Source organism: Tachypleus tridentatus, chromosome 7, assembly GCF_004210375.1.
Source record: "Tachypleus tridentatus isolate NWPU-2018 chromosome 7, ASM421037v1, whole genome shotgun sequence".
NCBI classification, from domain to species: Eukaryota; Metazoa; Arthropoda; class Merostomata; order Xiphosura; family Limulidae; genus Tachypleus; species Tachypleus tridentatus.
In genome coordinates, this window is record NC_134831.1 from 41,863,135 (window position 1) to 41,879,348 (window position 16,214).

The following is a 16,214-nucleotide window of genomic DNA, read 5'->3' on the forward strand; positions in this document are numbered from 1 at the left end:
ACTTCACGTGCTTCGATTAGTTTTTCTCTCACAAGATGGCACCTTTGCAAGAAAACCGAATTTTTTGGCAATGATTATTAAATCTCACTGTGGGAGTCCTGAGAGCTGTAGTGAGCATTCGTAAATTTCGGTACATGTTTATTCACACGATTAAGCCGTTTGTGTAAACAGACAGGGCAATATTGTGAGTGAATAACTATGTTGGATTTCCTGTAATTTGTATTTGCCGGTGTGTGTGTAAACAATGAAAACACCAAAGTCTAGAACTACGTGGTTTCTCGTGTTAATCTTTCTTTTACGACGTTTTAAAGGGGGAATTAAAAGTCAGAGGTAATACATTAAAATATTCTGGGTAAAAACTTTGATAAAGTATTTGGTACGATGCAGAAGAAATGTTTTGTATAACAATAATAATTCGATATCCTAACTTGGTGAGGTGGTATTACGGACTCATGATTCTGTGACTTCAAAACCATAGATACAGTAAGTACACTGCACAAATCGTGACTCTTGTGATTCTACCTATTCATCGTTCATTGGTTTTGGCTTTATATCAATCAGTTCTGAACATACGAAACTCTTGAATCTTTGCATTAAGGGTGCCAAAGGTCGGGCAACGTACCCTTGGAAACCGCAGGAATGCGTCAAGGGGTCGTAGATAACACAGAATGGTATTAAGATGCACAGCATTATCTAGATTCATCGGGTTTGGTTTGGGCCCAGTATGGCCAGGTGATTAAGGTACTCAACTTGTAATCCGAGGGTTGCCGGCTCGAATCCACGTCACACCAATCATGCACGAACTTTCAGCCATGAAAGCGTTATAATGTGACGATCAATCCCACTATTCGTTGGTAAAAAGTAGCCCAAGGGTTGGCGGTGGGTGGTAATGACTAACTGCCTTCTCTTTAGTCTTACACTACTAAATTAGGGACGGCTAGCGCAGATAGCCCTCGTGTAGCTTTACGCGAAGTTCAAAACAAACCAAACCAATCACTGTGTTTGGTTCTGCAGGCAGAATGTGGGGTGGTGGTTCTGAAAATCTTTTGGTTTATACAGTAAAAGAAAAGCTATCAAAAATAGGACACTTTTAAAAGGTGGGTATGTTGTAACATTCCATTCATTCCATAAGGCCTCTTTTGTCTCAATTTCAATCTTCTCCCCAAAGCAGATAATTAGACATTTCAGTATACAAATAGTACTGTGTAGCTCCGTTCAAGTACGTAAAATTAATGGTGTTAAATTCTCATTTAATTGTGTGGTTGTTATGTAAAACCGTTGGCCACGTATACGTCACGATGACAGAAAAAGAACGCCAGTTGGCAGACGAAGAGGTGACAGGAAGCACGACAGTTTGAATTATACGTCATGTTGTAATCATTACTCAGTATTACACTTAGAAAACGCGTGGTCCACTTGGTTTGGGGAAGAACCAATGGTTACTTACAATCTACGCAGCTTCACGTTTGGTGGCGTGATATGGTTGGGCTTCAAACTGCTAGAAATTATTAATTTACTTGCACGGTGTAATCGCCATTCTCGTGCTTTAAAACGTGGATGAGTGTCATACACCTGGATTATCTGTTTGTATCTCTGTCATAGACATCAAACCTGTTCCAGTCTGACTTTTTTTTTCCAAACTTATTCAGTTTTTGAAACATCTCTAGATGTTAGTTAACTGAAACAGTTGAACTTTGACCAAGATAAACCAGGTCTTTGACGTTGCCACTCATTTCTGGTTATCTCGCACGGAAATAAAAAACGGTCACTTGCAGTTTTTCTCGTGGGCGGTTGGAGTTTTCTCTGTAGTAAGTGTTACATAAATATCTTATTAAATAATGTGTAAAAATGGTCTCAGTGGAACTTTAGGCATTGCAGGTCTCAGAACTTTAATGGAATGCAGCTGCTGAATTGTCCGTCTTTTTTTTAAAAAGCAGTTATACGAGGGTTGCCCGAAAAGATCATGGTTCGACCTAAAAACAAAATAAACTGGAATATATGATTTTTTAAAATAAATATTGAGTTTGATTTTTTAGGAGTAAACAACGTGTGACATCTAATTTAATGAGGTTATTTTCTCTGTGTTGGAATTTTGAAGGAAAGTTTGTTTGTTTGGAATTAAGCACAAAACTACACAATGGGCTATCTGTGTTATGCCCACCAGTGGTATCGAAACCCCGTTTTTAGCAGTGCGAGTATGCAAATATTTCATTGTGCCACTAGGGGGTTGAAGAAAAGAAATGAGCAGGTGTTAAACGTCATGAATAAGATCGTTAGAAAGATGATGACACAAAATAAAACCATCAGGACATGGCAGCAACATTGGGAGAGGGCGTTGCAACATATTTAATAATGAAAAAGTGGTGTGTTGAGTTTAAACGTGGTAGACAATCATGCCAAGATGAGCCAAGGTCAAGCCGGATATCCAGCTAAACAAAACTTGTAGATAAATGTTATTGATTTGATTATTGATTATATACGATAGAAGGATTACCATTAGGAAGTTAACAGAAAAAAAGTAGAATCGCTAAAAGTACTGTTAAAACATTTTCAGCGACAATTTGGGCATAAATAGGGTTAGTGTCAAATGGGTTACAAAAATGCTGTCGCCAGAGCATAAACAGATATCGTCTGTTGAAAGCTAATGTTACTTCAAGTGGATTTCTAACTATGCATGAAACGTGACAAAAATGCAAAATGTGCAGTGGACACGCCCAAGTTTCACCCATCCCAAAGAAGTTCAAGTCACAAACCTTTACTGGGAGGGTCATGATATCAAGTTTTTTGGGATGCCGAGGGCGTTTTACTAATTGATTATTTGGAAAGGGGTTATCACATTACAGGAGATTACTATACAACCTCGATCAACAATTTGCATTAAGAAATCACAGAGAAAAAAATCGAGAAGAGGATTGCTCATAAAGACGGTTTGATCTTCCCTTACGACAATAACCTAACTCGCCAATCAAATGTTGTTTTGAACACTATCTATGATACTGGCGGATTCATCTCCAAGTAGCTTTTTCTCTTCTATAATTTTAATATCTTTCTGAAAGTTCAAATATTTCGGAGAGATGATCTTGAACATATCGTCCAGTTATGGCTTGAGAACCAAGAAAACAAAGTTCTTTTGGATTGGCATAAAGGGATTAGAGCACAAAAGGTGCAAATGTATAGGCTATGGAGGAGATTATGTTGAAAAATAAATCATTGTTGAATAAGTGTCTCTCTCTTTATAGGTCGCGCTACGAAAGTACGGACACCCCTTGTAGTTCGTTAAAGTTTTCAAACTTGCGTGTTTGTAGGGGTGTATGTAAGAGTGTAATTAGAAGAGATAACACTTTGCTTTGCTGTGGAATAAATATACTTCTATTTGTTATCCTGTCCTCTTTTCTGTCATAAGCCTATGGATTTACAACACTAAAATCAGGAGTTCGATTCCCTTCGGTGGACACAGCAGATAGTCTGAAGTGACTTTGCTGTAAGAAAAACATACACTGTTTGTCATCCTATCTTAAGCCTAAAAATTATCGGAAGGATCCATGCTGATCCCATATAGTTTTTGTAAAAATTATTTTCAATATTATTTATTCATCTTCTTGCTTGTGGGTCCTTGACTGTTTTTGACACATTGTTTTTAATAACATAAATCATAAAAAAATAATGTTAAGAAAAAATACTATTAATTACAGTATTATAGTATTAATACTGTAGTTTTTTAATTGATTGCTTTTAGAGTATTTTTATTTTGCAAAAAAAAATAGAGCGATTTTTCGCCAAATTTTATTACATTTTTTGACATTGAGTGACATTCAGTATGTGTAATTGTATCCCCACCGGTAGCGGACTATATAATAACAATTGGTATAGGCTATTTGATTGTTAGACAAATATCACTTTCCATGTATGCGCTCACATTACTCTATTTTAACTTTTTCGTGTTACTGATAATATAAAATAAAAACTTTTCTCAGACAGAACATACGTCATTGTTTTTATCCGTTTATCAATGCCTGCATAGTCCTTATTTATTTATAAGATAAATCGTATGAAAACTGGTAGAACTTTAAAACACAAATCACCAAGTAATTTTATCACCAATTATTCTTTCTTAAAATTTATTCCTGGTTATTCCACTGGAATAGAAGGAAAACATGTAATAAATAATAATGTTGAAATACTTATGTAGAGTTATAGATTTGATTGATTCGGCAATTGGACTATATATATTATACTTTAATCTGTGCTTTTTGTGCAAATAAATGTTGGGTTTACTTGTGCAACACATCCACTGCTAAACCAGGATCTTCATCTGGTACCATATGTACTTTTCCTCATATTGTTCGTTACGATTTGCATTTTTCTGGACAATGACTGACCTCGGTGGCTCGAGTATAAAAAGGTCATCCATATTACTCTCATGTACAGCGTGGGTGCTCTGTTGATTATCTTGCTCTTTCCCCCACCCCCCAAAAAAAGAAATAAAAATAAACGACTTTTCTACGATTGACATAACAATGTTCCAGTTAAAACTAATGTACTTACTTACTTGAAGTAACTCTGGGAGTGGTGGTGGTGATGTTACCGTGATTAAACAGAAGACGAGAGAGCGAGCAACGTTTCTCAAGACAAATTACGTTTTGACATGTGAAACAAAATTAACCATTTCAATAGTTGTTATTTTTTGTTGAAAATTGAAACCTGTTTTTTATTAGACTCACAATGATTCCCAAACACAATTAAACAAAGACATTTTTGGCTCGGCATGGCCAGGTGGTGTGGACGTTCAACTCGTAATCTGACGGTTGTGGGTTCGAATCCACGCCACATCAAGCATGCTATCCCTTTCAGCCGTGGGGGCTTTATAACTTGACAGTCAATTCCACTATTTGTTAGCGAGAAAGTAGCCCAAGAGTTGGTGTTGGTTGTTGATGACTAGCTGTGTTCCCGCTAGTTTGACATTGCTAAATTGGGGACAACTAGCGCTGTAGCCCTCGTGTTGTTTTGCGCGAAATTCAAAACAAACAAACAATGAGAAGATTGCCTGACCAGTCAGGTGAATCGCTTGTTAGGAACTATGTTGAAAATGACAGTACATAAAATATCCATAAATTTCAATAGAGAATAAAAAAATACTGTGTAATTCTATATAAATTATATATATATATACGTTGTGGAAACTTTCGTTGCAATAAAATAATAGAATCTCCATATTCACAAAATACTGGAAGTTTTTGTTAACTCTTAAGTCAGATTCTAACAGGTGTCTTTCCTAAAGCTTTTAAGGGCTAACCTAAATCCTGCGAGGTTTTGGCCTATATTTTTCAAATTGTATTAACTGTTGCGACGTCTTTGTTTCTTGATTGTAGTAGGACAAATTATAGAAACAATGACATCACCATACAACTGGTTGGATTCACTAATGTATGTAGCTTCCTCCAGGATAAGGAGTCACACTAAGGCTACATAATGTAATAAATTTGTCGCGTGAAGGAAAAAATACTTCGAAGGACATCGAGCGTAAAAATAGTTCTTTCAAACATAGTGAGAACAATGTTGGAGAAGCGGTAGTACTGGAAGATTTTGGCCAGGGGAAGGAGTGCAATACTGGTAGCTTCAGTTCTGTGGGGTACTAGTACTGGTAGACTCGATATGGGAGGAAGTATTAGTAGTGGTAAGTTCGAGTGGAGTGGAGTACTACTACTGGTAGCTTCAGTTCTGTGGGGTACTGGTACTGGTAGACTCGATATGGGAGGAAGTATTAGTAGTGGTAAGTTCGAGTGGAGTGGAGTACTACTACTGGTACTACCACTAGTACTGGTAGGTTCAGTTCTGGGGGGAACTAGTACTGGTAGATTTAGTTTTGGGAAGTATTAGTAGGTAGGTTTGGTCTGAGATTGCCTTGTTTGTTTTGATGTTTATCAGTCAGTATGTGAAGTTTATTTAAACTGACTGATTGGCGGACAGCCGGCTGATCGAAGTACGTCTATTAAGCCAAATGTACCTAAAAACTTGAAAATTCCACTAAGGTGTATCTAGTACGTATCTAAATATTTCTTGAAATGGCCAATTTGTATCTTAAGTAGTCTGCAATTATGATGAGTGAAACAGAATCAAACTGTGTTAATAGTTCAGTAGTTGATTGATCATCCTAGCAGCGAAGAAAGATAAACATTTACCTCTCTAAGATGGCCGAGGATTCATTAGAGAGACGTGAACCATTCTGGACCATCCAAATGTCTGATTTTATGTTTTTACTCCATTGAATCTCACATTACGCAATACGTAGGCTGATCGCTGTCTAATTTCAAACAGCTGACCAGAGAGAGAGCAACCAGTTTTCTAGAACATGCCGCTAGCACGACATTGGTTGTGATACAGTTATTGTGTTTTAGCAGCTCAAAGCGCAGATCGAACATTGGACCTACTAACACGGCAGCTACCGGTCCTCGCTCGGTTCTAGCTCGAACCATAGAATTGAAGCTTTATATTTTAATTTACAGACAGTAGTTCCCGTTCTTTTAATTGTAGTTTGTCTTTCACATTTTTTCACGTAATGTATAATTTAGTTATAATCGGGTGGCGTTTCGCTATGCAAGCCGAACTTTATCTACTCTCTTTCACTAATGCTCTTAATGGCTTCATGTAGAGTGGTTGTTACACTTAAAAAAACATGAAACATGGCACAAAACTGTTACACTTCAAAGCTGGCCCCGTTACAGATGTAAATCATTAACGTTGATTTTGTTTTTTAGCATGAAAAAAAGAATAATAATAATAATAAGAGATTAACAAAACAAAAAGGGGGGTGAAGTGACCTAGCTTATTACGTTGTTTAAAAACATTTCATGGACATTTATTGTTCTCAAATACGATTAAAGATCTACCTTCCTTTCATACCTTCTAAAGCCTGATAAAATATGAACAGATCTTTACACTCAGCTGACTTGGCTTCTTTTAATTGGTTAATCTGGGATGCCTCGTCTTTTGAGGTGGAAGCTTTATTTCGAAGCACAGTTTCTGATCATTTCTAGGCACGCGCACTGTAGGTGGCTGAGATTAAACGAGAACATGCAAGAAACTTTGTTTTGATTTTCGCGCAAAGCTACGCGAGGGCTATATGCATTAACCGTTTCTAATTTGGCAGTGTAAGACTAGAGGGTCATCACCACCCACCACCAACCCTTGAGCTACTCTTTTACCAACGAATTTTTGATGTAACACTATAACTCCACCACAGCCCGAAAGGGCGAACATATTTGGTGTGACGGGGATTCGAACTCGCGACCATCGCATTACGAGTCGAGCGTCCTAACCACTTGGCTATTAAAGATTAAAAACTACAAATTAAATTCTCCCAAACGAGTTGTATACAACCTCTTGCCATTGTAATATAATTATTTTAAATAAAATTAATGAAATGATAGATCAACTTTTTGTTTTACTTGCACAATAATTTATTTGTAAAATTTAAAACATATAAGTAGAAAAAAAACTTTTAAAACTCTTCGTGCTTGTACGGAAATAATTTCACAATCTTCGGGAGAATAAGTCACGAAATACACATCAAGTTTCCTATAAACTTGTGTACGTGTATAATTAATATGTTTTTACAGTGATGTCCATTACAACAACGATCTCCAAAAGTTTACTTCCATGGCACCTGGGCCTAAATCTATATTCATTTTGTTTTTAACACTTTCTAAGGATTCTTTGAAATTTGGTTCATCTCTTCTATTACCTGTTTAGGTATTTTTTATATTATCCCAGTCAATAACACGTGTAGACTTTGCTACATGTTCTGCCAAAACCGATTCTTCCATTGTTTTAATTAGCCCACAGCATTTTTATGTTATTTTACTGTAAATTTGAAGTTCCTACTTGTCTGTCCAGTAGACCACAAGTACATGAAATATTATATGAACCATGTTTATCTTTTAATTATTGTGCAGGAATACCGTTGATGTCTGCTATTAATTTTATTTTTGCCCAAGTACTGGCTTGTTTAATGTATTGAATATAATTATTGTATTCGATTCAGTAGTGGAGTAACTTTATGGTTAGCGTGCAAGGCAAAGGATCGATGTGTCGGGGACTTATTTAAATGCTTTGTGTTTTCATCGTGAGTGTGTTATAAAAGTGGATGTCACTTTTTTTTTCTCTTGATACCTAGAGACGGAAAAGTTTATGTAACGGGGAGGTGAGTGGGTAGTGGTTTTGACTTTATTCTGATCATTCGCTCAAAATTAGGGACAATAATACCCAGCATTCTGCGGGTTTTACTTTATTTGTACTAATGTCAAACCTCGGGGTCTCAGGAGTAAGTCTGAGGGCTTATAACTTAAAGATTGGGTTTCGATACCCCTTGTAAGTAGAATACGGATCTCCATAGTGTAGCTTTCTGCATATCTAAAAACCATACAACCTTAGAATATCAAAATGGCCCCTAATTTCACCAGTTAACAAATACGAACAAGATTAGTGTTACAATTGCTCTGTTGTTGTTGTTTTTTAACCAGTTCATTGCTCTGCACAATAAGCGGCAAAAAGATGAAGTTGTATAATTTGTAATATGTGATTAAGAACGGGTAATGAACCGCATAAAAAGTAAATAGGTAATTAGTGGGTTAAATAAACTGTGTCGACTTACGGCCGAATTGTACAGATTGCTCCTTATCGATTTCCTTTTATATCAGGCTATTGCATATGAAATGTCAGATTTTCATGTGCAAATTTGAAACTCGATTTTTAGTGGCTGAAAGAGAAGTATTGTCTTAGATTTGTCAGAATAACATAGTATATTGTTTGGTTCATTTGAAGCTCACGTTATTTTTCTTATTTCATAATCTAAATCATATTTATACTGATTCTTGTCACCATTGAAAAAAATTGTATTCGTGTAATTTTATTGTACAAACTCAAGCTTGGTCACAATGCGACGACAGCATCTCTTAATATCAATCATGCATTTGGTGTTGGCACAGCTAATGATCGCATAGCACAGCGTTGGTTTAGGAGATACAGCCATTAATAAGGAAGAATCGAAGGCCTTAGTTGAATCAGATACTCGCCAAACCATGAGAGAACTTGCCGACAGACTTAATGTTTATTAATATATAGTTTCCCGACGTCTTGAATCAATTGGTAAGGTGAAAAAGCTAGATAAATGGGTGTGTACCTCACGAATTGACTGAAAACCATCAAACAAAATGAGTTGGAACCAATTTCAACTCGTTTCTCCTAGAATTGTCATCTGTGATGAAAAATGAAGTCTTTATGGCACTGCTTTACTGTGAATAAGAACCAAAGCCAGCTAGCTAGCTCTTCGTCATAAGAAGTTTATGATCAGTGTTTGGCGGTCGCTAGCAGATGTCATCCAGTATTCATTCGTAAACCCAGGGAAATAATAACAGCGGATAAATATTGTTGGGAACTTAAAATTATGCATCAAAAGTTGTCTTCCCTTTATGCCAAACATGCTCGCCCTTTCAGCCGTGGGGGAGTTATAAAGTGACGGTAAATCCTACTACTCGTTGGTAAAAGAGTAGCCCAAGAGTTGGCGGTGGGTGGTGACGACTAGCTGCCTTTCCTCTAGCCTTACACTGCTAAATTAGGGACAGCTAGCGCAGATAGCCCTCGAGTAGCTTTTCGCGAAATTCAAAACAAAACAAACCAAAAGTTGTCACGGAAACATCCAATAATAGTCAATTCCATTGGACCCATTCTTGTTCGTGACAATGCTAGACCCCATGCCTCACGAGTTACTGTTCAAAAACTAAACGAACTTGAGTATGAAATTTTACCTAATCCACCATATTCACCAGGTCTTTCCCCTACAGGTTATTGCTTTTTAAACACTTGGAAATATTTGTAAAGGAAATAAACGTTTGCAAATCAAAGGCCAATTGAAAGTGCCTTTAGAAACTTCATTGCATCAAAGGATGCCCAGTTGGTATTTATAAACATACAACTCGTTGACACAAGTGTCAAGTCTAAAGTAGCTTATTTTGATTAAATAAGTAAATCAACAAAAAGATATGCTTTTTTCACATTATCCTTTAAAAATCCAACATTTCATATGCAACAACGTGATAGCTTATGAATGTATTTTCGCTGTTCAATGCGGCTGTGGTCCCTGTTGGAACAGCGGTAAGTCTTCAGATTTACAACCATAAAATCAGGGTTTCGATTCTTCTTGGTGGACATGGTTGATAGCCCCATGTGGCTTTGCTATAAGAAAACACGCACGCACAGTGCGGTTGTGTAGTTAACAGTTTGTTTATGTCTTTCGTTTTTTGTTTGATTTTTCTGTTTTTCCCGTTTTCTCATCCTTAAGAAGACAGAAGGCAAAAAGCATTTTTTTTATATAAAAATGTTTTGCTCTTTTCGTGTTCGTCGGTAGTGACATATTGTTCTGTTGTTTGTACTTGGTTTATTAAAATGAGATGAAAAACTGTTTTTCCCCGTACGCGTTTATCGATCGAACCAATTCTATAAGCTTATTTTATATTGCACCAGTTGCTATGGTTACATGACGTTTGATAATAGCACAAAAGCAGTGCGGGACGACAACATTGTATGTTTGTATGTATACAAATTAATTTAGTCACTTACTAAAATTGTTTATGATACGAAAAAAATAAATAAAATGAGAAGTATTTATCTGTTTGGATCTCCATCTATTGTCTATCAGGCCTGGCGTGGCCAGGTGGGTTAGGGCGTTCGACTCGTAATCTGAAGGTCGAGGGTTCGAATATCCGCCATACCAGACATGCTCGCTCTTTCAGTCGAGGGGCGTTACAATGTGATTGTCAATCCTATTATTCGTTGGTAAAAGAGTAGCCCAAGAGCTAGCGATGGGTGGTGACGACTAGCTGCCTTTCCTCTAGTAGTAGTATACATGTAGTATGTTTAACCATAAATAGACCACACTATTACGCCTATAAAGTATTGTTTGCTTAATAATTATTATATTATAATGTGCTGCTTCACCCAAGTATCTAGTCTGTCTGGCCATTTATATATAAATTTCCTTGTCTGGCTGGCTGTATGTCTTCGGTTAGATATATATCTGTTCTCATCTGTGTATATCTGCCCATCCGTATTTTATTGTCTTTCTGTGTGTATATGCATAAATACAGAGGTTAAATATTATCGTTAAAAGAATGCAGCAAACTTCTCAAACTTCATCATAATACATACCAACTAGTTGTCCAAGTTTAGGGTTAACTCCGGGCTCCACTCCCCTGGCCTACCCGGGGTTTATTGGTGCTTGTGAGAAATTTTGATAGAAACACGCCGTGCTTGTCAAGTGTTATCCTCCCTTCCTTCAGAGTGTTTATCTAAAGCATTACAAGCTAAACCCAGCGGGGAAGAAAGCACAAGAAATCCGTAATATTGAAGTGGACTGACCATAAAGTACAGTAAGCACGTGCACGCTTTATAAGCAAATAACCAGCTCGTATTCTTCTTGTCTACAGCTGTTTGTGATTAGGATGTGATAAACGGACATTCTTTGTTTGCCTAGGTGTTCAGTCTTAATATGTAAGGGAAGCGGCCCCCTTTCCCCCTTTGGGAGAAAGTAAGTGATTGACTTTCTCTGACGCAGCGACACCTCCTGGGAAATGTAATTGATTTTGATTAAATGTGTCATGTAGACATAAACACCTTACAGCAATGTTTTTCCATGATACCCATTCAATTAGTCTGCGCTTTGTTTAACAGAAAGGGTTTCGCACTACGCTTCTAAATTCTTTCTGTCAACACGTCAAATTACTTGTTTCCACTTCAAGCGAAAGTCCTTAATTAATGAGAAACGCATGCTTGCTTGGCAGGTAAGCCTACTGAGAGATAGAGAGATAGAAGGGGCGGAGCTTTACCGATCACAAAATATGCGTACGTGGTTGTTCGGGCTCGTATAATAAGACACTGGCGGATGTAGGAAGAACAATATACGAGTTAAGATTCAGTTAATAGATTCGGTGTTTAATATCAAAACCAAAAGATTATTAAAAAGGAAATATTCCTAAGGGGACCGCTTGTAAATGTACACTTTACATGGCTGAATACTGTATAGAAATGTTTTATTTAAGAAATGTGATTTTTTTATTTATTTCTTTTACTTTTAAACTGGTTTTATTTTTGTATTAATTGCTTCAAAATAACAAAATTAAATCCATTAATATGCGTTTTTTTGTTCGTTCAACTAAGGAAATTATTTATTGTACATTTTGTACACTGTCTTACCGTTTATTAGTTGGGCTAAATGAAAGAGCAAAGCTTTAAAAGAATTTAGATAATCTGTTTGTAAAAGTAATAAATTATAGCGAAGATAAAACACGCTATGAAGATAGTAGCTATAAGAGGCTTTGATATATCTGTTATACAAGTAGAGGGAAAAAAGTAATACATTGCAAAGTGAAAGCTATGATGAAGTTATAAAGATACGAGATAAAAGAAGAAAAAACTCAAAGAAGACAACGCAAAGATCGACTAAAGGATTCGAGACAGAAAGAAAAAGGAAACTGAATGAACAGCATATGTGGTACTTTCGTATTTCCTAGGAAATAGGCTATAGATTATGCAGAAGGCAGAATTGTTGTTTTATAAAACCAATATTAATATATTATAACGCAATGTAAAGAACCATTGTAATTTTATATCTTTTGTTACTTTAGGCTTTATGGTGCAATGGCGTATTTCTACGTATGCGTCGCGCTGTGAATATTTTGGTATACATTTTGAAACTACGCAAGAAAAACTGCATCATTGTAACAAAGCCTAGAAAAGTAATATATCGCACTTATAATACACACGGTTGCCCCACATGTCGAAAGGGTTTAGTTATTTAGTTCAGATACCCAGTCTTAACATTAAACAACAATGATTTGAATGGAATGTTCGCTTCTTAGAAAATACTGCAACAGTGTTGAACAGTACTTAAGGAGACAACTACCTTTTTGATGTACAATGAAATATGGTAATGGTAAATATGCAAGATGTTTGTTGCTAGGTGGGACATCGGAAGAGAGTTCTCATTTTATATGATGATCCTCAAACAGTTGGAAACGTCAAGATTATAAAAGTAGATGTACAACTTATGTAAGTGTTTTGTCACAGCCACTGTTGACTTTTGTGAAGGAGACAGTTTCTTTTCCAAAACATAGACATGCCAACGGTCTCGGGTAGGACTTAATTAGAATGAGGTAAAATAAAGACAACAAGAAATCATCTAACCCTTCAAGGCTATTTTTAAGTATCTACTCTTGAGAAAAGTTAAAATGTAAATCCTTTGTTTCGCAGGAAATCCTCAATTTCCTTTTAAAGTCCTGTAAAGTTCGTAAACCCACTTCTACTCACTGGCTACTCATTCTGTAAATCAGTCATCCTTTTCTATAGGTCAAACTGTCTACTGGAACATAACTTGTCTTTTTGAAATCTTAATTCTTCGTCTTTTTATCCTGATGTCTTCAGAATACAACACAAATAAATCAGAAGCATTTATCCCATCGATCGACCGGATAATCTTTCATCTTGTTTTTCTCAAGATAAAATCACTTAAGAGATCTTATCCTCCTAAGTTAACCCTTTCATCCCCAGAATCATCCCAGATGTCCCTTTTTGAACCCCTTTTAGCAAGGCAATATCCATTCTTAGTTAAGGAGACTAAACCGTATGAAATGTATCGAATGTGGAGGCCTCACTAGTGATTTATTGAAATGTTAATCTCCTGTCTTGTAGCGTCAGTATGTCTATAAATACACCGTAAAACACTTACCACTAACAACCACTAGCTTCAGTGGATAGAGTGACTTCACCACCACATCAAAATCCGTTTATTTTGTATTAAACTTGTGATCCATATCTTGGCAATCCATATGCACTGACTCCCACTTACAGTAATTAAAAGTCATTTATCCAACTTACCCATTGATGCGAGTCATTCTGTAATACCTCGTCTTATTTATTACAGCTAGAAATATCCAAGGATTGAAACTTTACTAATTATGTCCTATTATCACCTTGAATTTATATAAGAAAAAGAAGGGCACACACACACACCGCTAGTAACTGGATTTCATTAATAACAACCATGTGCTTTCTCCTGTACAATCATCCTGTAATTCAATTATCAGATCTTTGCCAAATTCCTAATGATGTACCTTTCCTAGTTATTTTTTTTGTAACACCTTATAAAAGCTTGTGGTTGGGGGGGCGCTCGGCTTGCAGTTTTAGGGTTGCTGGTTCGAATTCCCGTCCCACCAAACATGCTCACTTTTTAGCCATGGGGCGTTACAATGTGACGGTCATTCCTACTATTAGTTGGTAGAAGAGCAGATCAAGAATTGGCGGTGAATGGGGATTACGAGCTGTCTTCCCTGTAATCTTTCATTGCTAAATTAGGTACGGCATACTCACATAGTCTTCGTGTAATTTTCGCGAAATTTAAAACAAACCAGTAAAAGGTTGTCGAAATTGAGTACTCCGATTGCGCACCCTTTTCATCATTCAGTTTGTTTTTTGAATTTCGCGCAAAGCTACTCGAGAGCTATCTGCGCTAGCCGTCCCTAATTTTGCAGTGTAAGACTAGAGGGAAGGCAGCTAGTCATCACTACCCACCGCCAACTCTTTGGCTACTCTTTTACGAACGAATAGTGGGATTGACCGTCACATTATAACGCCCCCACGGCTGAAAGGGCGAGCATGTTTGGTGCGACCGGGATTCGAACCCGCGATCTTCGGATTACGAGTCGAACGTCTTAACACACTTGGCCATGCCGGGCCCCATCATTCAGATGAGTAACATTATAGAAAAACAAAAACAGGTTATTAAGGCAAGGTTCCAAGTTGATGAATCCGAGATGGCTGTCTTATGGTATCACATTTCACTAAATTAAAATTATTCTGCAAAGTTTTTTTTTTATCGAATTCTCTAGAATTTATTTCTATTCCATAAGAAAGACTAACCGACTGATAATTTCCACGGCAACTCTTTATAACTTTTTTAAAAGTAAAAGTAATAACATGAGCGACTATTTTTAACACTCAGTTGAGGTACCTGCCGACTCTCTGTTGACACATCAAAAACTGAAAGAGAGAGTTTGGATTACATTAATTATATATTACACTAAGTATCGGGAAGAGTATACAAACAGTATCGTTGATGGTAGGGAAGGAAGATAAACAATATTGCAACATTTAACTAATTCAACATAAGTTTAATCGGCTTATTGTTTATGTATAATTAAAATTATTTCGGCATCTTTGTTTTCGGCCCTTTTTATTTTTGGCAGCCCCCAAGAAAAAGCTTCACGGCACCCACTTTGGGAGGTATTGCCCTCGTCTACTAGATCCTTGAAGTATACTGAATAACATTCAGAAGAGCAGATATTTATATATTAGGATAATTCAAGCGAACATTCATTAATCTGTACAGAGGAAAGGGAAATTAAACCAAAATGATGATGCCATTTCTTCACACACACACACACACACACACACACACACACACACACACACACACACACTTATCTTTATGTTTATATACATCTCCGGTTCATATACATATGACTTTACATACAGTTTTCATATCCAAGTATTACGTGTTCCTTGCTATGTTATAAAATAACGTTAACTTACTCTGTAGTCTAGACATGAATAATGGATAGATGTCAAGCACGAATGGAAAAGTCGTAATGCTATCAGAAAAAGAAAAAAATATCCATACTCTTTTTCCCTATTCGGACAAATACACTTGATGCTGTTACCATGACAACAGACAGTAAAACCAAAAGGAAGCTCGTATGAAACAGATTGGCATCTCCTCTATGAAGACCTTGGCTGGAGAACTTCTTGGCAGGCTTCTTAACGTAGTCAAACGTGCAGTGTATTCTTGAAAGTCGATACGAAGGTAAGAAATGAATAAATAAAATTTGTTGGAGCTTTTGCACATATTCAGAAGCAATTTTTTTCATTAGAATGTGTTTTTCTTTCTTGCCATACATGTCATACTGTTGATGTGAGTATTGCTTGCAGCCGCCTGCATTAGTGTACACTTTATGCACTAAAAAATAGAATTTTCACGTGCACTGGAAAGTTGGTGGCTCCAAATTTCTGCTTTAATGTTTCTAACAAAAAATAAACTTTGAACTTTCAAGAGTCAGATGAATTGCGCGTAGTTGTTTGGATGTTTTAGACGTTTAGTAAAGGATTCG

General features: G+C 36.6%; 1 protein-coding gene across 1 annotated transcript in view; it reads left to right on the top strand.

Moving 5' to 3' along the window:
• LOC143255519 (uncharacterized) overlaps positions 1-15,788 on the top strand; it is a 135,459-nt gene extending 119,671 nt beyond the window's left edge. The window contains exon 5 of the mRNA XM_076511308.1: positions 15,647-15,788. Coding sequence (XP_076367423.1) covers positions 15,647-15,661 — 15 coding nt within the window. The 3' untranslated portion in view covers positions 15,662-15,788. The remainder of the gene's footprint in view (positions 1-15,646) is intronic.
• The last annotated feature ends 426 nt before the right edge of the window (positions 15,789-16,214 follow it).